At 44.0% G+C, this 24451-nt stretch overlaps 3 protein-coding genes across 3 annotated transcripts; 2 read left to right on the top strand and 1 right to left on the bottom strand.

Annotated features, from left to right (window-relative positions):
• Positions 1-1282: 1282 nt before the first annotated feature.
• On the bottom strand, positions 1283-7682 carry LOC128720006 (uncharacterized). Its single transcript, XM_053813652.1, has 10 exons — positions 7442-7682; positions 7088-7376; positions 6458-6529; positions 5397-5632; positions 5220-5305; positions 4699-5138; positions 4376-4622; positions 3181-4272; positions 2432-3096; positions 1283-2318 (listed from the first exon to the last, which is right to left on the bottom strand). The coding sequence occupies exons 1-10, from the start codon at positions 7680-7682 to the stop codon at positions 1283-1285; spliced, it is 4404 nt and encodes a 1467-aa protein (XP_053669627.1).
• A 1654-nt stretch (positions 7683-9336) lies between these two features.
• Positions 9337-10602, top strand: LOC128721596 (60S ribosomal protein L19). Its single transcript, XM_053815365.1, has 3 exons — positions 9337-9356; positions 9864-9970; positions 10053-10602. The coding sequence occupies exons 1-3, from the start codon at positions 9352-9354 to the stop codon at positions 10553-10555; spliced, it is 615 nt and encodes a 204-aa protein (XP_053671340.1). The 5' UTR covers positions 9337-9351; the 3' UTR covers positions 10556-10602.
• Positions 10603-21919: 11317 nt separating this feature from the next.
• On the top strand, positions 21920-24337 carry LOC128730298 (DCN1-like protein 1). Its single transcript, XM_053823337.1, has 3 exons — positions 21920-21989; positions 22172-22756; positions 22839-24337. Exons 1-3 carry the CDS (start codon positions 21987-21989, stop codon positions 23217-23219), a joined length of 969 nt encoding a protein of 322 aa, XP_053679312.1. The 5' UTR covers positions 21920-21986; the 3' UTR covers positions 23220-24337.
• Positions 24338-24451: the final 114 nt, after the last annotated feature.

Raw genomic sequence — 24451 nt, 5'->3', positions numbered from 1 at the left:
AAAAAGTGAGCAAACTAAAAAAAAGGTGGATTATTTCGAATCATTTGAACGCGATAGCTTGTTTGTGAATGCTAACGATATGAATTAAATTATCGTCAATATCTTTGGCTGGAAGGTTTTTGCCTGTTGTTCTGCAGCTCGTTTGATCTGTTCATGTTTCTGCTATTGTGCATTATGTAATCCCTGTAATATGTAAAAATAAGTTTCCAAGTGTTTGCAAGCTATGCAAGCATTCAATCAAGAGAGCACAAAATGTCGCTAAACGTCCGTATCTTGCCCGTTTTTTTCAAACTGTAAATGCATTACTTTCTATGCGTGTATCTAATGCGGTTGGAGAATTTGATTCCTCAACCGTCTGCTTCTTCTTCTCCTGTCCTTGATGTGAGGGTGAACAATCAAAAGTATTGTTTTGTTAATTTGGTTCTTGCTTGGTTGCATCGATTTGTTAATGAATATATATGTATATATAAAACTCTATTCGGGATTCAATCGGTGTGCTATAATAATCTGCTAACGTTAGACGACTTCCTACTGGGTAGTAAGTATTAGAGTTGGTATATGTTTTTCGTTACAACAATGCAGTAAACGAGATAAGACCGATAGAAATCTCAATGAGGAAAATAGAAAAACACAATATAAATACATTCATTGGTCTAATTCTCTCAATTTACCCTTGAATGCTCTGATATGTGACGAATATTTTTCGATTTTTTACCTACATTCACTGCCATATTCCACCACTGTTTTTTTGGCTGCATCATTGTGAGCGGTATCTTTCAGACACGAATCAATTCGTCACATCTCTTTATCATCATTCCAACTATCTCTTATGAAATTCACCATCGTAGGATTGACAATTAGTATCCTAGATGAAAAAATTAATTGCTGCATACATAGAAATGCGTATTTGTATAAATAGGAAGAAAAGCTATGATTACATCCTGACGAGATGCACTTTTGGGTGTTCTATCTGAAGCAAGTTAAAAAAAAACCACGACTCAGACGAACAACGTTAACTCCGATAAAACAAATCATAACGTAACAAAAGTAGTAGAACCTGCTAAAAAGAATGCGACTAGACACAATTAAAATATTACGTAATAAAGCAAAATCAAGCCTATTTACCAACTAACGACACTGAGTGCGTTTGTTACTGTACAGCGTATGTAATGCAAGAAATATGCATCGTACGCTCGTATCGTAAATGTAAACATAGTGTGAAAACGCAATGCTCACCTTTCGCTTCCGTTTTCCCACAAAATGTGCTGCCTAAGGCATCCGCTCAAACGGATGTACCATACGCAGCGGTAAACATCGCCCGGGAGCTGTCCGTATCAAGCGAAATGTCCTCGGGGCTAGCTAAGTCAACGCGAATTTGATCCAGCTGGCTATCGTTGGCCGAATTATTGCCGCTACCGCTGTTGAGCTGGCCAGCTCCTCCGCCACCGCTAGTCGTGGTGGCGCTGCTGAACGTGTAGCTGGTATTTCGTCGGCGATTTCCTTGCGCCCCCGTCTGTCCATTTCCTCCGCCCCAGTTCCGCAACGTCCAGTGGAAATGCGTCGGTCCGGTGGTGGCAGATGACGGCGTCGATGCTCCTCCGGTGCCTCCACCGACATTAGCGACCGTCGTCGTCGTTACGCTGCCAGATCCGTTTGTCGAGGGCATCATCACGACGGTCGTATTAGTGGTACCGAGTTGCGTTATATCACCGCCAGTATCTGTTCGTCCTCGACCATCAGCGCCAACGACATCATCATCGTCGTCATCCACTCCGAGTACGGTCGTAGGCATGATGATTGTTACCTCGCGGTTCGTGCACGGTAGCGTTTCCGTTGCGCCCGCCATCATGTCCATGCTGTCCTTTGTGCCAGAGTTGGATGAGTTCTGCGAGTCGAGCGAATCGATGCTGCTATCTATAGCCGCCAATCCATCCACACTGATTCCCACCGAACGATTCGGGTGGGAATGATGGTGGAGATGGTGATGATGGTGATGTCCACCATCAATGCGATCGCCAAGCTCTCGGAAACGCACGATCGCCTCTTGATCTCCCTGGCATTCTTCGATGGAACGTAGAATTTCCCAGCACAGATCTGACTCGACCGGAATCGGTTGATCCGAATCGCGGTTGTAGATTGATATGGCAATGTGTACCGGGTGCGGAATTGGCAGCGGAATGAGCATTTTATCTGCCGCATGCTTCGGTTGCTGTTTCCGCTTCCAGGGCTTCCAGCTCTGGGTTTTTTGCTTCGGCGATGGCATTGGCGAACGACGTGCTCGCACGCGTGGCGTTGTCAATCCGGAGGAGGACGTATCACTGCGTACGAAACAAATGCAAAAGAGAAATCGAAATTATTCATCAATTCATTACCGCGAAGGTTTTTCTCGGACTCGTGACATTTTCCGCTCCAACAAAAAAGATTTACTTACTTGCGTTTTTCTGCTCGGCGTGAGTTTATCATGACACGCGAGCGAGGATTGAATGCGGACACCTCCAGGTACGGCGAGTGTACCTGAATATTGCCACGGGGCGCATACACATTTCCTAGCAAATCCGGTCCATTGATGCCCATGATGTCACTCGTGTTTTGCACCATTTCGTTGTACCGGTTTAGATCTAGCTGCGCGTGCGGTTCCAGCTTGAACTGAGTGTCCGTATCGGTGAGAGGTGTCAAGAAATCCAAACTGAAAATGTCTGCGTACAACATGCCGGCCAGGCCAGCCCAATCTCCCACCGAAAGACCCTTGGCATCCCAAAACTCCTCCTCGCCGATCGACAGGCGTGCTATAACATGCGAAGGGTAGAATTTCTCTAGCATGTACGCCGATTGCTGGATGACGATCTTCAGCTCCATTGTGTTCAGCTTGATACGCGATTTAACCGCCGTCGTGAGCCCTGTCTGCAGATCCCGACGACGCTTTTCGAGTTTTTCGTGCAACGACGTCATCAGGTCTTGACCCTCGCGCTCTAGCTGACGGTACGGACCAACACTTTTCGATAGCTGTGCCGAGAACGGTCCAAAGCAAGCTTCCACAAACTGACTAAAGTCCTTCTGTGGTTGGCAGATAATCGTCTCCATCGAATGCTGGAACGCCTGAGATTGCAAAAGGGAGAACGAAATAAAGTCATTTCTAACAACTGGTATTCCTTTATCTGTCATAATGGACGTTTTTCTTACCTGCAACTCGTCGAGCTCCATCTTGGCTTCAAATGCGGCTAGTGCTTGTTCCGGTTTGATTGAAAAGTAATAATCTAGTGCCAACCCAGGACCAGCTATACGACGAACAGCAAAGCTGTCGCTCGCCGGCACGCGACCGCACTTTTTGATGAACAAATGAAAGGTGGCCGCGTCCCAAAACAGCCTTACCCAATATCGAACAATGCCGACAAAGAACACTAACACGGCTATTAACGGGCATACGACGGACGCAACCAGCACGGCTGCCAGCGGTTGCAGCAATCCTTGCACACCGATGTTCCAGCCAACGGCCTCGAGAAATATGCAGTATCGATTGCGCCGGCTCTCGTCTGGACAATCCAAATCATAGACCAGCATCATATACAGATGCAGCGTAACGGTAATGAAGGGCATCCAAAGCGGTGCGGTGATGGCCAGTGCCATGCTAAACGCGCTCACCGTGAAGCAGAGCAGCGGAAACAACACCAATATCGCAAGCGTACCGAGGAAACCCTTTATGAAATAATTATACAGCCGGTTCAAGTGGCGCGTCATCCCCTTGCCGATAAAACCCGTGTCCGGTTCGGTTTCGAAATGTGTTCGTGCTTTCGAAATGTGCCGCCACAGTTCCATAAGACGCGAAATCATAGTCTGCGTGATGCTGGTTTTACGTGGAAATAGTGTCCCATTAACCTGCGATAGTTCGAGGTCCGCCATGAACGGTTTCTTGCAAAATAATGCACGCAAACCTAACGGGCTACACCACGGCACTATAACGCCGAGCAGAAACATTATGTTCCATGTCCAGGTCCAAGTGCGCTGGAAGAGATTCAACAGCCTCCACATGGGCCATCGGGTGCTCGTTGACCGGATCAGCTCCTTTTCGACGAGAAACACCGGTTGGCTGGGATCCGACCGCGGCGTAACGATGGAGGTGGCCTGCTGACAGATCACGGTCGGTATCACTTCCGAGTGTCCCTGAAAACTGCGGCGAATGATCCACGATTTCGGTGACCAGATGCGGCACGCCCACTGGAAGTTTCGTGTTGGTGCTTTGGCATTTTTCAACTCCTTCAGCAGAACCGGTTCACGCTGCAAGCAATGAGAAAATCAAGAGAGGAAAAAAAAGAAGGATATCAGCACAAACCACAATATCTTGATCTTCGGCGAGCATTAATTGCAAAATCATAGCTACCTCTTTCATGAAAGCCAAATCTCGGTTGAGAAAGTAAACGGTTTGATGCAAATTGTGTCTTTGCGCGGCGCGCAACGCTTCTTCATGTGCACCCCAGGTGATTTTCGACAATTTCGCCTGCTCACCGGCATTGAGTTTCGCGCGTAACCATGGAAAGACACGCGACAGCACAGGATGTTGCTCCTGCAGCGTCTTCTCCATTTCTTCACGAGACTTTTTCAGCTCCTTTTGTATTTTATCTGCCGCCCTACAACGACAGGGACAGAGAACCGGAATATTTACCAAACCCCATCCACCGAATGACAAACTCGTGTGGTGCTTACTTGTGCATAATGACCACGGATTGGGCTTGCTGCACAAGCAGTTGTGGTATTCCTTCGCCCAACTCGGTCAGCTCCGGATTAGACAGGATGGACGTGTAGACGCGTTGCAGATACTCTTTCATGACCGCTTCGTTCACTTCTTCCTCGATTTCGGCATCCGACATCTTACGCTCACGCAGCTCGGCAATAAGCCGCTCGCGGAAGTGCAAAAACCAGCCGCGTGTTTCCTTCTCCAGGATACCGACCAATATCGGCAGAGCGCGACGCATCGTGTCCTTCGAAAACAAGCGTAGATCGATGTCCTGACCGTTGGGCGTCAGGTACAGATAGGGGATCGGTTGCGCTTGGTTGCAGTTAACGTCGAATTTTTCCATGGTTGCCCGGCGAAGCTGTTGGCGCACGTAGCTGCGCAGCGAATCTAGACAGTCTTCATACTCACTCTGATATGGGAGAACAAAAGAAGATAGCTAAGTTAGTGAATCCTTCATAAATCAGCCGATCATCAATTGTTTATAACTTACTCTACAAACTAGTTCCGCTACCAGAAACCGACAACGCTCTTCTTTAATTTTATTATCTAAATTATGCGCTAGCAACGAGGGAACGCCTGCATGTAGCAAAAAAAAAGTTGGAAATAAATTTAGAACCACAATAAGGGCGAATGCATGGTACAAATGTCTGGAAATGCAAATACTTACCGACAACCATGTCTACCAATTTGATCAATCCGTGTAGCAGTGCACGGATGGCATGGACAACGGAGAAGAAATGACCAGTCAGTCGTCCCTTGGCAGTGATAACAATAAAGCGTGCAGATAACGCTAAATCGCTAAGCAGCGAGTCCCTCGTTCGTTCGGAGCCCTTTTGCAGGAATTGCGATAGTTGCCAGCGGTGTACCTGGCCTGGGAAGTTCAGACTAGGTACTTCAAATTCACTGAAATGGAAGCATTTCACAAAAATTACATATTTGATAAAACTGATCAATGTTCAACATTTGGCATAGCCCATGCAACACATTTGCTTTAAAAAATTACTAAGATAATCTCTAGCCTGATAGGGATGGAACAAAAATCTACCCAGAGATGTTTCAATGATATATGCTACATACGCGTTTTTTATTTATATCTACCAATGCATGGGTGTTTAAAGAAAAAGGCTCGCTAATGTTGCTAACAATCAACAACTACTGGTGAATGAGCATTAGATGTTTGGTAATTTCTTTGTTTCTGATCAATTCCAAAACATGAAAACAATAACGCAATAATGTATAGAAAAATCGTCGTAACATCCCTCTAAAGCAGTAAAAGGTGCTTTTGTATAAGGAATATCAGAATATTCTCTGCACATTTTAAACAGCAGTTTTAAACAAACAAATCAAAATCCTCTGTATCGTTTATAACATTAAACTATTCTAGAAGGGTTTTCGTTACAAGAGATTATTTAACATTAATACACCATAAAAATGACAAACATCAAACAAGCACTATCAAACCGAATCAAACAATCATTATTAGATAAACACAACCTGGTGTGAACTTATAAGAAAGACATTGTGTGATTGTATAAAAAAAAATTGAAAGGAAAACATTACTTTCAGGGAACTAATCCTTTTTCGTCAGTAGCTAAACTATCAAAAATCTTTGGCGATATAAAAGTAAATTATACACGTACATAGGAACATACAAAAAGGGATATGAATAGCACACTATAAGGAAGAGTAGGAGGGAGAAAAACAACAAATTATATCGACTCCATTTACCCAGTACACTGTATCGTTTCCAATTGTTCGCAATTCAATTTCTTCGGTTTTCCAAATTTGTCCTTTTGCAAGCTTTCAATGAAAACATTTACAATTATTGGATTTGTTTTTGTTTGTTTGTTTCGTGGATGCATGATGCCAGCGGTGAAGCTTGTGTGCAAATGAATGTAAGTTGTATAAGGTTATCCACCAGTAAAATAAAAAAAAATACGAGTGTGAAAAAAGTACGAGAGAAATGAACAATAATCGGAACCAATAATGATCATTATGACGATAATGCGAAACACCAATTTATGGTCAAATAAATGCACAGGAAAATTGAGTAAAAAATCAATTGTAAGAAAATTTGTTTCGACCATTTCAAGATACAAGAATCAATCATTTCAAGATGTATCAATGTAAAATATACGATGAAATTAAAATGTTACTCAATTGCAAATGCAATGTTAGAAGCTTTTCTTCGAAAGCAGTAGAGATATGTGCGTTGTCCGAAATTCGTTCGTAATGGTCACTAATAGAAAGCATTTAATCAAGTGTAACATATGACTTAGATGAGAAGCAGAAACACATGAAAACATGAAAAAAAAAGAAATGAACCAAAACTCCCACGGTAATAAACCCTGTACTAACCCACGTTCACGTAATGATCGCAACTGGGCGTTGGTAAGCAACCGTGGCTCTCCACTGCCATCCGCGGCGACAGCGTCAAGCTCGTCAAATGGAGGTGCAATGAACAAATCGCGCAGATTGATAGGACGAGTCTTTCGGTTGCCGACGGCGTTGTTCAGATTGACATTGCTTCCACCACCGCTACCGGGAACTGTTAGAGATGTTGCATTTTGGCCGGTTGCAGCAACGACAGCTGTTCCTCCATTACCAACACCACCGCCAGGTGTCACCGAAAGTGGAGTAGGTAAATCTGAAACAATTAGACGGAATAACTATTTAAACCATAACTTTGAGGTTATACAGGTGTACACTTACTGATAGGAAATGTTTTCCAATGGTACAGAAACTGTTCAGCGACGGATTTTATATGTTCGATGAGCTGTTCCACTTCGGGCGGAGCACCTATGAGATTGATTTGGAAATTCACCGGCTCCCGTTCCGGAGGTTGCAGCGAAGTTGGCCGCACAAGAACGGGTCCTCCGCTATTGTTTGACGAACTGCGAAGCATCGGCTGTGTCGCCGTTCCATCACCATTTCGTACCGCTTCGAGAACCATCTCTTGTCTATTCAATCTTCCGCTTCGTTTGCGAAAGAGTCCAAGCTACTCTCAAATCAGGCGTACGTACACGCACGATCGATGAATGGAGAGATTCTCACGTTCTGTGAAAAGATCTGTGCTTCATAAATTGTGTTGCTCGGAATATATGCTACAATACTATGGCGTTCTGGCTTTGGCCATGTAGTTGACGGCGGCAGTAGCGATAGTAACGGCAATGGTCACGACGGATGGCTGACATTTGTACTCTTTAGTTGTAGTTACAGTATTTCGGCAATGAATTCGTCCTACTAATTAGGAATTGGTTTGCAGCTTTTTATCAAATCTTGTAAAGCATAACCATATGCATCGTAGTGTGGGGACAATATTTTGCAGCCTAGAAAGAGAAAAAACAAGTGTTAAAAAAATGCTCCATTTGTTGAATTTCGTTTCATAAGGTATTCATTTTATTTGAATCATAATACGCGATCATGTATATGAACCACAAAGTCGTCCTTTTCTTATATCTCGCGATAAGCCCCAAAAACATGTACAGGAAAGGCGAAATGAAGGAAGAATTAGCATGCACCACGTCGAGCTTTAGCTGCATTATATTATACAGGTTGCACGCAATTCCTGGTAAATGGAGATTACGCATACCAACCCTTTGAAAAGCAAAAAAACGGAAACAATACAAAAGAAATTATGTTGCTAATGACCTTGAACGGCTCATAATAATAGGTAGGGCTCTTTTATCATACCGCTTACTAAACACTGACTAGTTCAAATGTTCATGAGTGCATCTGCATACAGACCACAAAATATCACTTCAATTGAAAATGATCTAATGATGTTACAAGATCAAAGTTTTACTATCCTAGGATATCAACATTTTTTTTCTATCAACCATATATGTTTGAAGCCCTGATACATACGCGCGGAGTTGTTTAACACTTTCATGCTATAAATTTGTGAAGAATGGAAAACAAAATAAGCCCGAGCAATATGTAGGACATGCGTCTCCGAGAGTTTCGATACCATAATCCATTGGTTTCTTTTCCCGCCTATAACTTAACAGGTTAAAATTGGTTCATCGCGCTGCATTACCTACAAATGTGACGAACAAAGCCCTCCATTGGAATAGTACACATAGCTCTCCTGAATTCTGCTGGCTCTTAAAGATAAATGATGGAGTTGAAAGGTGGAGGGCTGCTTCATGCCACTCGAATATGTGAAGAGTGGAAGATATATCACTATTCGAAGCAATCACTCGATACACAAAGATATTTCTCGCAAATTCTACATTTTGCATCCACAGCAAAGCAGATGCAAACTTCACTTTAGACAGCTGACTGTTTGTACACACCCATGCACACACATTCACTCATTCACGGAACATGCAAAATAAAAACAAATGTCGACTGGTATAACTGGTATGGCTACTCAACGTTACTGAATTAAATACGAGCATTTATATATTTGTTAGTTTTATTGTATTGATTTGCTCAATTATTCGCATTTATTTAAAAAAATCACCAACATGGTATAAATTGGCTGACACATTCGTACCCCCAAGCAGCAATGACAGCTAACGTTCCCACTAGATGGCGCACCGTGCCGATGACAGACGAGCTTCCGCCTGGCAAATCGCAACTCTCTTTCTATTCGATCCGAGGAAACAAGCAGCAGCATGAGGTGCGCTGACCGTCGAAATATCGACGAAAAGACCGGCTTAATGGCTTAAAACGCTTCTTCAAGTGACGAAAAACCGTGCGGCAACGCAGCAGTTAGAGAATGGATCGTGATTTCGTGTGCAATTGGCTTAAAATATTCCAAAATCACATGTGTATGTGGCGCGTCTGCTTTGTATCGATTCCTCGGTCCCTGCAGAGTATGTAGCGAGAGCAGGAAAGCAACACACAGTGACAAGCGACATGGGTCCACTGCCGATAGTGAGCAAAGCATGGCATTTTGCGGTGAAATAATTTACCATCAAATGCTAGCAAATATTTCAAGAGTGGTGTAATGTGTTCCGCGACGGTTCTTCGTCATTTGAACGATGCAGTGTGGGAGATGGAATTCGACGTGGCGCAGACCACTAAGCTTCGTTCACCGTCGAGAAGAAATCAACAACCATATGCGTTGCATGTTTCTGAAGTGCTTTTTCAACTGGTAACAAATGTGATGTGTTTGTACTTTCAGTTCCCTCAAGCTTCAGAAGAGGCTGGCAGCCTCGGTTATGCGATGCGGCAAGAAGAAGGTGTGGTTGGATCCCAATGAAATCAACGAGATCGGAAACACCAACTCGCGTAAGTAATCGTAACTCATAGCCGATGCCCCCGGGAATGTGAATGTAGTGAATGCTAACGTGTTCTGTTTCTCTTTTCACAGGACAAAACATTCGTAAGCTCATCAAGGATGGCTTGATCATCAAGAAGCCGGTGGTAGTGCACTCGCGTTACCGAGTACGCAAAAACACCATCGCTCGTCGCAAGGGCCGTCACTGCGGTTATGGTAAGCGAAAGGGTACGGCTAACGCCCGTATGCCCCAGAAGCTGCTCTGGATGAACCGCATGCGAGTGTTGCGTCGCCTGCTCAAGAAGTACCGAGAGGCCAAGAAGATCGACCGTCATCTGTACCACGATCTGTACATGCGTGCGAAGGGTAACGTATTCAAGAACAAGCGTATCCTGATCGAGCACATCCACAAGCGAAAGGCGGAGAAGGCCCGTACCAAGATGCTGAGCGATCAGGCTGAAGCCAAGCGTACCAAGGTGCGCGAGGCCCGTCGTCGCCGTGAGGAACGCATTGCGACCAAGAGGCAGGAACTTCTGCAGACGATCGCCAAGGAAGAAGAAACCGCACAGCACGTTTCGGCTACCGGAAAGAAATAAATCCATTTAACCTCGTTCAGTATAATTCATCTCGAGGAACGTGAAAATGTAAACCGTGGCTGTGTTATGATTGTGTAAATATTCCTTTTAAGGGATATACATTAGAAAGAAACAAAGTTCTTGTTCAAGGGATTAAAGCGTTACCAAATGTACAAAAGTGTCGCGAACTGTGGCGTTTTGCCCCAACATAAAATAATTTGTTTAGGTCAAGTTTTACTCCAAAATCCTAGCTTGTTTGAAAGAGTAAGAAACAATCTTGTGCACATTGGTTTTTTATTTCTTAATTGAAAGCTGCCATTAAACATCGGCTTTTCATCTTTCAATTGAGAAAATCTGCCCTGGGACGATTTTCATCTTTTTGATACAAAGAATAATTATTCTAACTCTCCTTCGTCAGTTACTAAAACATGTAACACGATATAAATTCGTTGGAAAGGAATACACTTCTAAAAGATCACCAACATGTGTGTCTGTATAAAAACACAGTTTGATTGAACTTAAAAGAAAATAAATTGAGACGCCTATTACCGCAGGCAATATTCTAACATCGTTTTATGAAACATAGAAACGATCCTGAAGACGAAAAAACTAAAATTCAACAATCGAACAATTTATTTGAGTAGATTGTATTGAAGTTACGTTAATTAGCAGAATACTATTCTGTGATTTACTGCCAATCACAAGCTTGGGCAATTATAGCGAAGCCATTTATGATAAGCAATAGATTTTCCGTTGATCTTGAATGTTTGCTTCTACCTTCCAACCAACCCGATTGCCAGAAGGAAGTATTAAACGGAACTAATGGCATATCCGCGAAAAGCATCTTGTTATATTATGCTAAACAAATTAGCTGCTGGGTTGTCTAATTGGGAAAACAAACATATTTCAAACTACCAATAAATGACTCGTACAGTTACTTATTGGTGCTCCTGCCAGGAGGGGTGCACGCTTCCGCTAACTACCGAGTGGTGTCCTCGAAACGTAGCGGAAGGAATGGCTGCACTAGTTTCACTTTGCAAACGATTACAAACGGAAATACAAAAAAAAGTTTCCCACCGCAGCAACACAACTAATTAGACGATTTAAAAGGCTTCCCAGTGGGTGTGAACGGCGAGGAGCAGAAAAGGACTTTGGTCAAGCAGGCACGATGCAAAGCGAGCTATTAGCTGCACCATTTTCCCGGTTGCTGTGATGCTACTAGCACACGACTCCTCCAAAAATGGGTCAGTTGGCAGTGGCAACAGGGAAAATGAATATCACGCACTCAGCCACATGCACAAACTCCAGGCTTATGTTTTCGATTTGGCTGCAGGATTTTCCTCCCTCCAAAGGCGGTGCCGCCAACTGTTGCAGGCAAGTGTGTGTGTGTGTGTGTGTGTGTGGGGGGGGGGGGTGACACGCTTCTGGAAAATTCCACCCATCGTGTGTCTGTAAACAATTGCAAACGGAACGAACTATGCTCGGGTGCCGGACTTGGATGCCATCCATGCATTTTACATCCGCAAACAAACTACTCCAGACCCGTTTTTTCCCCCAAAAGGCAACCCCATTTCCCTCCAACCGTTCTTGTCAATGCGCGTTTTCACACGGCGAGGGATTCCTTCGAGCATCTCGGAATGGCAAGAAGTAGGTCAGAACCGATCAACACATATCTATCCAGCTGGGGTTTGTCTTGCTACACACTCTGCTGAGACCTGCTCTTTGGTTTGATAGCAAACTCGTCCAATCTCCATCGCCCATTCAACCCGTCAAGTCGAGGCGTCATTCACCGTACAACCGGGGCGGTTAGAATTTCAAAACTAAAAGCCACCGTTGAATCTTCCGACAGTGAAGCGAATGGAACAAAACATTCATTATGAAATGCTTCCAACTCTCGCCGTCTTTTTGTCCGCCCCGTTCGAGGTGTGAAAAAAATTTACTTGCAAATTTATATAGAGAAAAATGGAATTCTACCCAAGAACTCTCCTTGGATCGTCGTTCCTTGAATGGACTAGTGATGGGTTTCGGTGGTCCCCACGAGGTCATGAATAAAATTACTCCATTATACAAAAACGGCATGCTTATACCCACACACCTTCGCCGAAAACTAATGGCCAGTGGAAATGTGCGAAACGTTCGCGGCAAAAATCGAGCCGAGGGCCAGACCCTGCCCTGCTCATCTCTCTGGCCACCGTGAAAATGATCGTAGGGGCTAAGCTCTTTTTTTCCACAACAGATAACGAAAAAACAACACCAGACCGTGATCCTCGACGACAATCCGTTCTCCCTCCTCTCAGCAGGATTTGTTCGCGACACAATTGAAGAAGTGTGTCTGCTACCAGTGTGTTTGGGTGTGTTATTGTGCGCCAACCCGGTGATGGCATTCCGGGCCACATTGTCTGCATCAGGCTCGCAGAGCAGCGAGAATGATAGAAACAAATAATAATCCGGACGATTCTGGCCAGAGGTTCGTTTCCCTTCTGTCGCCGGTGGCGGATGTACATTAAAGATAAAGGTGTGCGTGGGAGGGGTGAGTCTCGCCGGGGATTCGTTAAATGGGCTGTGGGAGGATGAAAAGCGTTCATCAAAACCCGCCATTACCCCGCAATTGTCGTCCACCGGACAACAGAGGGAGCAGAGAGAACTCCGGAACCACCGAGTTGCCTAGACCGATGTACGCGGGTGTGTGTCAGTGTTACCGGAAAGGAAAAACTCACCCATTCACTGCCAGAGGGTTCGTCGAACTTTCGGGTGGGTGGACAGGCAAGCGATTCCGTGGTCGTGGCAGTACATGGGCTGAGGAAGCTGGGAATTTCATTTACCAAGTTATAGCACTAATGTAGGCGTTACTCAAGGCGCGACACTGTAGTGCGTGTATTTTTGTAGAAAGGCTTTCTTTTCGGGAATCGGGAATTGACGAAGGACTTTTCTACCATCGGAACTTATATGTTATTGTCCGCCCGTGAGGCTAAAACAGTGGCATTAACCACATTTGAGACAGGGTGTAAAACCAAACCAATACCGATGAACAAAACGTTGTTTTGTTACCTAAGATACGTGCAACTGCAAGTGCAATTGCAAGCAACAATTAGCCATGTCCACAGCACACACTCCCACACCGGGGAATGCAATCCAGGAGAGGGGTCATCACACAGACAGAAGTGAAACATTCCGTAACCGGTCACGTCGATTATCGTTCTGATTTAACGCGAAAAAAGCTAGCGCAAATTCTTCCCGCCTATCGACAACACACGGCAAACGCCCACCACTGCAGAGCTTGGAATGAGACTCACGTGTGTGTTTGTCCGACGCACGGCTAAGATATCCCGTTGGGGCATGCCAGGCGGCGTATAATCCCGTTAATTAATTCCTAACCCATTGCTCGGTTTGGCACCATATTTCTCCCACCGTTCTGTCCCGTACTGGAAGAAGGCGCACACGAACGTGCGTGCCGGATCTTTTGTTGTTTTTATTTTTTTTTTGCATGCGGGACCCTGTTTGATATGAGAGCCGTTGAAGCCACCCATAAAGTGGGAATCGCTTGTCCTGCGCTTTGAGTTAAGTGAAACGACATCGGGAACGGATGGCTCACACGAGGAATGAACGGACGTTGAACAAGCCCTTGCCAAGTGCCAAAGAGTGTCGTATTGCGTTTTAACATTGTTTGAAGTATTAGTTAAGAAGGATGACTACCATGTCTTGTCCTTTCCCAATTATGTTGCTGGTAAAGGTGTAAAAGTAACACGGTACGTTGCTTATGCATACTAAATCTACGTCCCGGAAATGTTGTTAAAAACTCACGAGCTCGTCAGGTCGAAAAAGAGAGATGCACATTTTTTGTGTGGCGAAGATGCATCGCGATTTGGTGTACTAATTTTGTAAAACACCCTACCGCCTTAAAGATTACAGATCAAACGTATAAAATTGGCTTTAATAGACAACCATCGCACGGCACATTTGTCATATTTAATGTTCAAGAATCATCCACAGTATCATTTTTTATTATTCTCTTTTTTTTCATCATAAAATTACATTATACATGCATGAACGTAATGCACCTCCAAATCACTCACAGTTTCACATCCCAAGTGTACAAAGAAGGTCCTGGAAAAGCTGTAATGAAAGCACGATAACGAAGCATTCAAAGTCCATGGCCATTCACAAAATGCCCAGAACAAACAGCACGATCCTTCAGCAGACACAACACTTGATGCTGAACCAGGAGGGCTAGGAGACTTTGCAAATCCACCCAGAAAATGATGCAAACCCATCACCCCCCATTGTGTTCTCAAACGAGGAAGACGAAGCCCTCGGGGGGCCGGTGGCGAGCGATTCACTGGAGTGCTAATGTTCGTTCAGCCCTTGAAGATGGTTCGACTCTTCTTATCTTCGTCTACCATTTACTCATCGAAAGGTGCGCGCGCTTCATCAAAAAACTTCTTGAACATCTGTTCTTCAACTTCATCGTCGATTGGCGGTAGCGGGAATTATTATTTTCATCTTTTTAAACCAGAGGGTGAGTCTCAAAACAGCACGGGGGAAGCGATTTAAACGGAAAATTTCAATCCAATTCCGGACTATTTCCTACCCGAAATGGAAGGAATTAGCATGAGTACACCACCCTACGCACATACGCAGTTTGGAAGCATAAAACAAATACTTCAAACATCATCTCGAATTACTTCCATATCGATTTTTGCAGCATTTTACCGGGCTGCCAGAGCCACGCAAGTGATATGTCGTTGAGATTGTGCATTTCCAGAGAATTCGTACTTCTCCTGCTTCACTGCTTTAAATAACGTGAGGCTATTCACAATATGGTCTTTATGCGCTCATGCTCCTATTGTTCGTGTGTTCATCGTGTGGATCCACGTGGCTGAATCGAAGAACATTCACGTGTGACATAAACGCAGGAAGCATAAGCCAATTCCAAGGCAACCCATCAATATCAGCCAACAGAATGTGATCTGCTGCGGGCGGCAAGAACAAAGCGCATCATTTACCCAAACGCTGATGATCCCAACCCATTGCTAAAATCATCATCAGCCAGAGTTCAGCTAAATTTACCCGATTCAAATGAATAAGGCCTGGTACTTCGTTGACTTATGCCAAGGCGTGCTTATGGCCTGGTATGTTGGAACAAATTTGCGTACAATCATAGCTTTCAACTAAAATAGTTATTTAGTAAGGCAGACCTTTTAGGTCAGGACGATTTTACTATAAAAACTATTCACCTCCAATGGCTGACGCAGCGTGTATTTATGACATGACACATCAGCTAACATTGCTGCTCAGTATTTGATAATTCAATATTTTCGCAAATGTTGTATACAGTGGGTTTATCTTTTCACTACACTTTTTCGAACCAAAAACACAATAACAATAACCGAAATAACAGCGGGGTTTGTAACTTAGAGATTGCGGATAATGATTCACGCTGATTAATGTTGATGAAGTATGGTATATTTTTTAAACAACAATCTACTGACTAACTTACATCCAACTTGTTTTTAAATACGTGAGAGAGATAGAGAGAAGGAAAAAAAACCCATCAAACGTGAACGTGATGTCTGGATCGGGGCTAAAGCCAATCGAGTGAGCAAAAAAAAAATCAAATTGAGCCACCAAACGGGCCAACTTACTTTCCTTAAACTTGCTTTACTTTCCTTTACAGTGTGAAAAGTGCAGTCAATCTAAAACTAATCATGCCGCAAGATGATTAATTCAATTTATTTCGTTGCTTTTTTGCACATTTTTAGCATGTTGTTTTACATTCCGATCATTGCTTACTGCTTATGTACTGTACTGTAGATAACATCATTTTGGAGTGCTTTCGTACAAGTAAGATTGATAAATTGTTGTGCTAGTAAATCAAACACAGCCAATCATCAACGATGACTTATGGCCGGTCACCCAGGACCTAGCGGACGAGAGAACAGACTACAGTCCCGAATCCGAACCGAACTGTCTAACAGACAGCGAAGAGCCAATAATCAGCTGTGCGAATTTGAAGCTGGAAGAAAAATAAACAAACATAAACATTTCTCCCAATTATCTTGCTTTTCGCTCTCTCTCTCTCTCTGACTGTCACTGTCGAATAAATAAAAAACACTGCAGGACAATTGACGCTGGCCAGCGTATCATCAGTAATAAGCCTCGTTGTCGCGTGAAAACCACACACACATAAAACACGACAAGATCAATGCCATAGACATGCCAAAATGGAAGCGAACAGAGGTTACAAAACAACGGAATCGTCGATTCCCTCTGCCATGAGCTAAATCTGGGCGAGCAAAAGAGAGAGAGAGAGAGAGAGAGAGAGAGAGAGAGAGAGAGACGTGTCCCCAAAAATCGGCGAGATATGCTTGACTTTACTTTTCCTTCCTTTTTTTTTCTTTTCTCCGCCAGGCTAGCAGTTTGCTGCATCCGGTGCAGAAGGTCACCGGGTCACATGCCGGTCAGGCGTGTGGCATAAAAGGATGCTTGGAGTGAACAAAAGCAGACGGCAGCACGAAAAAAGAGTCCTTTCGAACGTCACCATCGTATAAACGGCAGGTCCGTTGATGGGAGGCTCTCGGGGATGAGACCGGATGAACATCATTAGCATTCCGGTGTGAGGCACAAACACAGACACGCACGCACGTACATTGCGTGTGCAAATCATTTCACGAGACAGTGGCGACAGTTTGCGTACGGGCTGGGGCAATAGAAGTTGATTCAAACCGTTCCACTGGAAGCTAACAACATTATGCAATCGAGAAAGGTATCCATCTGGATCGAGCAAAAAAAGGGACATTTTCCGTTCCAAAAGCCCTTTCCTTTGGTGAATAGTAGAGTTTAAAGAACAGGCAACGGTATTCTTATGGACAAAAATTATGTTTTTAAATGTCTGCTTTTAAACCTGTACGAGTTTCTAATTGAAAGTGAGTGATTGCTTTCTACTGAAGAGAGAGGGGAGCTACATGTTGCAAAAAAATTCCAGAAACAGAATAAAAACGAAAACAACTCCACAAATACACCATTGGATTCGTTGAAGTAATAAAAGTTTGCTTCATAAATTCCACTCCAAATATGACGAGTCCCTTGTATATTCAATCACACAACGCACAGACGCATTCTTTTACGATTTCTTAGCACTTTCCTTGCTTTCATTCACATCTTCCAAGTATATGGCATTTTTGTGTTATCATGCCCATACATTCGATACGCATTCGAACATATGAAGAGTTTTATGTTGAAACGTTCTTCTCCTTGGCCGTAAAATCGACTCAAACAAAAAAAACACAGAACCCGTTGCTCCGTTTCCTCAAGCTTTTCTCCCACACATTTCGGGACGGGTCGGGAGACCAACATAAAGAGGTTTATTTCGCTAAATGATTAAAACAAGAACAAAAGCAAACTATGCTCGGGATATGTAATCTGTGTCCCGCATTTGTAACGCTCGGTTGGATTTACGCCGTGAGGTTCTGAGATGGATGGAAAGGCGAATAAGGATGGCTCTTTGGTTGAAGGTGTCGTCCTGTGGCACAAGAGTACTAGAAGACTACTCCACAGACCGCAACAAGGCCGCGAAATGAGTGTTGCAAAATAAAACGAATTAAGCGAAGTGTTCCAAACCGCTCGGGAAATAAACCCTCGAAGAACCTCCTGGTCGCTGGTCAAGCAAAAGGAGCCTATCATGGAGTGAGGCGTCAAAAGGCTGATTTGTGATCAATTGCCACAAATTGGCATGCGGTGGCATATACCAACCACAATTAAACGTTCCGCCTCGTGGCAGTTTTTCGCTCATTTGGCGACAAAGTTGGATTTTCATCCATAAGTTTCACGGGGAGGGCCAAACAAATTCGTGTGGGATAATGAATCAGAATGCCAATGAAGGAAATTATCCAAACTTACACTTCCAATCATCAAGGGCGTTTAATTTCCAATCAATAAACACTTCCGTAAGTAAGCATATTTACCGACGCGGGGAGGCAAATGAAACTAACACGTTATCGAAAATGAAAATCCCCCCGCCGAAAGTACCGCTTGCATTTCATGGAATTTTCGTGAAACACCCCCACGTGTTGGTGGGGGCGTGTGAAAAGAGTGAAACTGTAAACACGAAATCGACAAAAGGGAAAGTAAGCAGGGAAAACTGCACCAGGAAATGAATGCATTCCGCCGGCAGATGTTTCGATCGCTTTCGGTCTGAAGAGGTAGTTTTAGCGTTTCGCTTTTTTTTTTTCGACCAACTCGCGTCTATTTATACCTCCCCGTCGGGTGTTTAATTTCCCACCCGAGGGATATGGGAAAAAAGCACAACGTTTGTGACAGTCCAAGCATGAAAATGCACATTGTTAATAATTGTAAGGCCCATCGAGAAACCCGTTTTCAGCCTGGATAATCGACACCCATGCAATGTGCCATGTAATGGTCAGCTAGAACATGAGTTGAGGAGGAAGTTGTATTGCCGATTGGTACAAAAAAGGAACCTGGTGGCGTGGGCAAGCTCACTACTGATGCATATTCTTCCCGCCATGCACCCGATGCACCGGAATGCTGCACACCATGTTATTTTCCGTTTGCTCACGCTCTTCTCAGCAGCGTTTAAAGGGCATTCGCTTGGCAACTAAACGCCTTCCCAGTGCCCTGTATTCAATCGATACCAGCTGTGTGCGGTTTGGATGCCTCCATCGGTATGGCGAGGCAATTAAAAACGGGGAAAACAAATTCACCAGCAGCCAACCCCCCGTTTGGGGTATGACATAGGTGGAATTTTTCGCGGCTTTCTCGCTGGTGGGCCGAAGGAAAACCAGCCACATACATTGAGCCACGGTTTTGAGAGCACACCAATGAAGGGGTGAAATTACTTGAAGAAATCCCCCCGTCCTGATTGATCACCGTTTGATAGCAAAATCACGTTCGATTGCAAAAGGGGAAGGAAAACTAGCGTTGCAATTTTGTGTGTACACTTTCGTTTCAGGCTTCCCGCGGGTCAGTTTGCATTGGGTCGTTTTTTTCTACGAAAATCTTCAACCCCTGCACACGCAACACACACCATGTTCTCCACTGAATGGGGATATTGCCCGAAGCTGAAGGACTGTTTGCTCGTTGGGGATTAGTTTGATTCTCGAGTGAAAAAGGAAATGAAAACACTGACACACACACACACACACACACACACTAACAGATTCGCCATAAAAATGCTTCTTAGGCCATTTGCAGTACTTTTTTTGAAGAGGTTCCTTATGTTGGACTGTGTTTAGAGGCACGACGAGAAAGGACCATCGCTCTGGCACTAGTTCGTGGTCACATTTATCGGTTTTCAACGCCACCTTTTTAGTGCTAATTTTACTGATCTTCTTCTTCTTCTTCATTACGATGTCCAGCTGGGCCTGTGTTGTGAACGACTACAACCATCAATCGACCAAAAATGGTGAAAACAAAGAAGTCGCACCCCGAACGGGTCCCATGTCGCAATGGCCAGAGCATACCGAGCGGAGGGTCTCTTGGGACACGAAATGACCGAAAGTGTAACGAAAGTAGCCGTTGGACGGCGAAAAGGTGCCTACCTTTCGTTCTGCTTATGCTGCACGCTCCAACAGGGTCACCATGGAACTAGGCCGATATGTCCGTGCGTCAGTCCATATTTTAGAGCAAAAAAAAGAAATACCAAAAACCCTGCACAAATTCGGACGAATCCTGTAGAAACCGCTCACTCATTCGCTAGAACCTGCCAGCGGAATGCTATCACGGGCGTTTACACTGACCGCACACTACTGACGGGGTGTTGCTGACGGATTTTTTTCCTCACATTCCAGCCCGACACAGATCGCAGGGAGCGCGCACTGTTTTTTCATCATGGTAGGCCTAAACGCCAACCACCTCCTAACGAAACGATGCGAGACGAGCCAACTTTGATCACTGGGGCAATGCAATGTAAACACTGGGACGCGTTCGAGGTATTGCTTCACGCACTCTCACTTTTTCGATGACAAGATTACGTAGATTAGCCGCATTGCAAGCCCTAGAAAAAACGGGCCCTAGATGCTCAATAATTCTCGGACGAACTCCGAAACAGCGAATCCGTAAATGCTGCGCAGCGATAACTTTCGCGTGTCACGAAACGAGAACTCCCGCGTGCTGCGCGCTCTCGCTCACTCCTTCGCCGAGGCGGGTAAGCCGATACGTTTGCGTGTCTTCCGTGGGTTATCGCTCTCACTCGCGGACTGGCGTGCAAATTTTCTCACTTTCCTGTCGCATTGTTGCGGCGAGTGTAATTCTACAGAATTTTTTCTTTTCTTCTCAAGGGTCGTGACAAATTTCTGAACACACATCCACCACCTTCCGCGCTTCTTTTTTCACTGCGGCAGCTGCACCCTGAGGAAGTGTAGAGCTGCTAGAACTACTTTCAAGTTTTGTTCGTTGATCTCACATGCTGCTTATACTGCACGGCTTTTAGTAATCGATCCATCGCCCGAATGGGGTATAGAAATGATTTGCACTGCACTGTTAAGGGTGTTTCATCGTCAACTGAAGCCACACGTTCAATCAATTGTTAAATGATTTATGCAAAATACTAAAAACAAAACACGCACACGCAGCTCGCGATGGTCGTGTGTCCTTCTTCTGCTTCTTTGTGCATGAGCATGCACTTCAGTCAGACTACAGAAATTGGATTTCTTCTGTTCTACATCTACTAATGAACTGAGATCAAAAGTCCATATGTTATCTTTCTTGTGTGATGATAAATTAATAATTTTAGTTCCAAGAATTTGTAAACAATTTTCAGTTTTGTTTTGAAAATTTGACAATACTGAAAGGGACGGAATATTTTACCCCAAAATACCTCTTTGAAAAATTTATACTATCTGGCCAACGAGTTTAATTCTTCCAAGGAATGTTACATTCGTATTGTTTTGAATCACAAAACCTTGTTGAAATAGGCATAGATAGATTATTTATCTGTTCAGTTAAATTCAGAATTTTTTAAGGCGAGAAGATCTGTGAATTGAATATATATTATAAAACACAACAGAAAAACACCATGTTTTCTCACCACCCCGATGTACATGTTTTGACATTTATTAAACAGTTAGGGCTGCATGTAATGCCTACAATGTAGGGAATTTATTTTATAATTTCGTTTAAGTTGATCCCTTTGTCCGCTTCTGATTCGATCAAATATTGCTTGTTAGATTAAAAGTTGCATATAAAAATGCCCACATCCTATATAAAAAATGTTGCAACCCAAGTTTAACCAATTTCTGCACAAACGTACGCAAACTGGCCGAGATCATTACGAGACGGTGAGTGGCGAGACAGTTCGTGAGCTCCTTATGGCTGTCACATACCGTCCTTGTTTGTTTCTTTCTGGAATCAAAATTAATAGACACACGAAAAAATAGTTTATCGCAGCTAAAAATCATTTCCACCGTGCATCTTGATCATTATTCTGCTGAAATAAGCTATGGTAAGTAGGCGGTTTTAGACAACACGCACGATGACCCAGTAAACATTCTAACGGGGTCGCTGTTTTCGCTGCCACTATTATGATGGAATGTTTTCGTTTTGCGCTGAGAATTCATTCCAAACCAACAAAGTACCACCAGCCCTGGCGGTCTACAGTGCTTACCTTCAATTCGAATTTTACAGAACAAACTAAAGCTCAACCAAAAGGTGAAAGTAAACAAATTCATTTCACTCACACACACCGGAGAGCAAACGGCCATCCGATGCCTTCAGGACAACGAATGGAAGCTCGATCTGTCCTGCGACACGTATTTCCAAAATCCGGATCTATACTATCGCGAGCTGGACAAGAAGAAAATCGAACAGCTGTTCAATGCCTACCGGGACCCGTCAGACCCGAACAAAATTAACTCGGACGGTGTGGAGCGGTTTCTCGAAGATCTGCATCTAAATCCGGAATCTAAGCTGGTACTCATCATTGCCTGGCGATTCAAGGCGGAAGCGCAGTGCGAATTTGCACGGCACGAGTTCATCAACGGGTTCTATGATCTCGGTGTGGATAGTATAGAGAAGCTGAAGGAAAAGTTGCCGCGTATGGAGCAGGAGCTAATGGATCCGGGTCGGTTTAAAGATTTCTATCAGTTCACCTTCAATTACGCCAAAGATCCTGGTCAAAAAGGGCTGGATCTCGAGATGGCGATCGCGTACTGGAACATTGTACTTAAAGATCGATTTAAATTTCTTGATCTTTGGTGCAAGTTTCTGGTGGTATGTAGCTTTATCATGCCTACTCGGATGGAGGTGCTAGTTTAGGTAATATTAATATTTCCCACATCTCTCTCATCGGCAGGAAAACCACAAGCGATCAATCCCGAAGGACACCTGGAACTTGCTCCTCGATTTTGCGACCTATATCGACGACAGCATGTCCAACTACGATGCGGAGGGTGCTTGGCCGGTGCTAATCGATGATTTCGTCGAGTGGTGCCTAAAGCAGAATAAAGTTACTCATCCATCGGTGATTACATCCACAACAGGCGGCCACAGCGGTGGTGGGAGTGGGTTTAGTTCCCACTCTATGCAGCATGTCCCATCCACCTCGGCAATGATGAGCAACGTTCCTGTTCCCGGATCGGCTACGGCAACCTCTACAACTACCAATCCGTACGGCGGAAGCCGGTCGAGCCCATACGGAACAGCGACCGGCAGCACAGCCAATATGTTTTACTAGACACCATCATGTAAGTCAGCTAGTGTGAGTACCAGTTCGTCTCTCTTACTCTCCTCTTTTGCCCACACCACAGCTCTGGTTTTAAGGTGTCGGGAAATTGGATGGACAATGGTGGGTTTCAATATTCATTTTTCATCATTGCTCGCGTTACGTTTGTTCAGGAAAAGCAGGCAAAGAAGTCAAAAAAAGAGCAAAAATCTTAGCAATAATGATATAAACGAGAGAACGGCGAAATAGGAAACCTTTTTCATTCCGATGCAGTTGCAAAGTTTCCACCGTACAACAGAGAAATTGTAGAGAGCTGTCCCATTAAAGCTTAATCGTTTCAACATTCTCGTTCATTTAATCCCTGTTTTCATTACAATCTTCTTCAAAACTATAATCATTTTTTTGCCGCCGTAGCGACCAGAGGGCAAACAGAATGGTTGTTTACGTGTCCGAGTGCAATGTGCTCCCGTTGGCTCGTACCGTCGTACGATCCTCGGAAAGATGAATGAGATATTACTCTAACCCAGGAATGGCAAATGACCGGCCGGTAAACAATTTTGTAAAACATGACACGCTTTTGTGTGTTGCAAAATATTTTCAAATGAGTTATAGTTCAAACGCAAGCCGGACTCCGGACATGTCGAACCTACAATGCATCTAGCGTGTGTAGCGATAGCTCTTGCTGTTCATTGAACAAATATTTAATACAGATATTCCATACCTGGGCCGCATGGCCTGCGAAAAACTACAATGACGCAATGAATAACAAAGTGGCCCGCTAGTAAAATGTGTTTGACAGACCTGCTCTAAGTGATAATGCACCCAAGTGAGCGAACCGGCGCTGGAGCGCGTGTTGAATGAGGGAGGGTTTTCATTTCATCGTTTAGAAAATGTCTTATACAAATTTCGTTATTGCATTACATTGTTGCATTATGCTTCGGTTTGTGTCGGTTCCTCTAGTCAAGAAAAGTGCGAAAGCAGATAAAAAACGAAACTGTGCGAATGGATGGTATAGGAAGAAAAAAAAACATTTCAAAAATAGAAAATGATTCTACAAAAGCAGTAGTGTAATTTTGAACGCAGGAATACAACCAAGAATAACAACCATCAAAGACCCGACTCAAGATGAATTACACCAATAATTAAGTTACATATATAAGATACTGCTCTTCTTGCCTTGTTTGTTTCGTCATTTCTAGTTTCATTACACTCTCTTTCTATCATTCTTTTGCAATCCAAGAACA

The sequence above is a fragment of the Anopheles nili genome, chromosome 2, assembly GCF_943737925.1.
Source record: "Anopheles nili chromosome 2, idAnoNiliSN_F5_01, whole genome shotgun sequence".
Classification (NCBI taxonomy): domain Eukaryota; kingdom Metazoa; phylum Arthropoda; class Insecta; order Diptera; family Culicidae; genus Anopheles; species Anopheles nili.
This window is presented reverse-complemented; position numbering and strand designations above follow the sequence as displayed.

What these genes read in the sequence shown, in the direction of transcription:
- LOC128720006 (XM_053813652.1), bottom strand. Translation starts at nt 7,682, where the DNA reads ATGGTTCTCGAAGCGGTACGAAATGGTGATGGAACGGCGACACAGCCG. An exon ending in TCCGTGGTCATTATGCACAA is followed by an intron (nt 4,623 to 4,698) that starts GTAAGCACCACA and finishes CTGTCGTTGTAG; the next exon opens with GGCGGCAGATAAAATACAAA. An exon ending in ATTTGGCTTTCATGAAAGAG is followed by an intron (nt 4,273 to 4,375) that starts GTAGCTATGATT and finishes CATTGCTTGCAG; the next exon opens with CGTGAACCGGTTCTGCTGAA.
- LOC128721596 (XM_053815365.1), top strand. An exon ending in GATCGGAAACACCAACTCGC is followed by an intron (nt 9,971 to 10,052) that starts GTAAGTAATCGT and finishes CTCTTTTCACAG; the next exon opens with GACAAAACATTCGTAAGCTC.
- LOC128730298 (XM_053823337.1), top strand. An exon ending in TTTGGTGCAAGTTTCTGGTG is followed by an intron (nt 22,757 to 22,838) that starts GTATGTAGCTTT and finishes TCTCATCGGCAG; the next exon opens with GAAAACCACAAGCGATCAAT.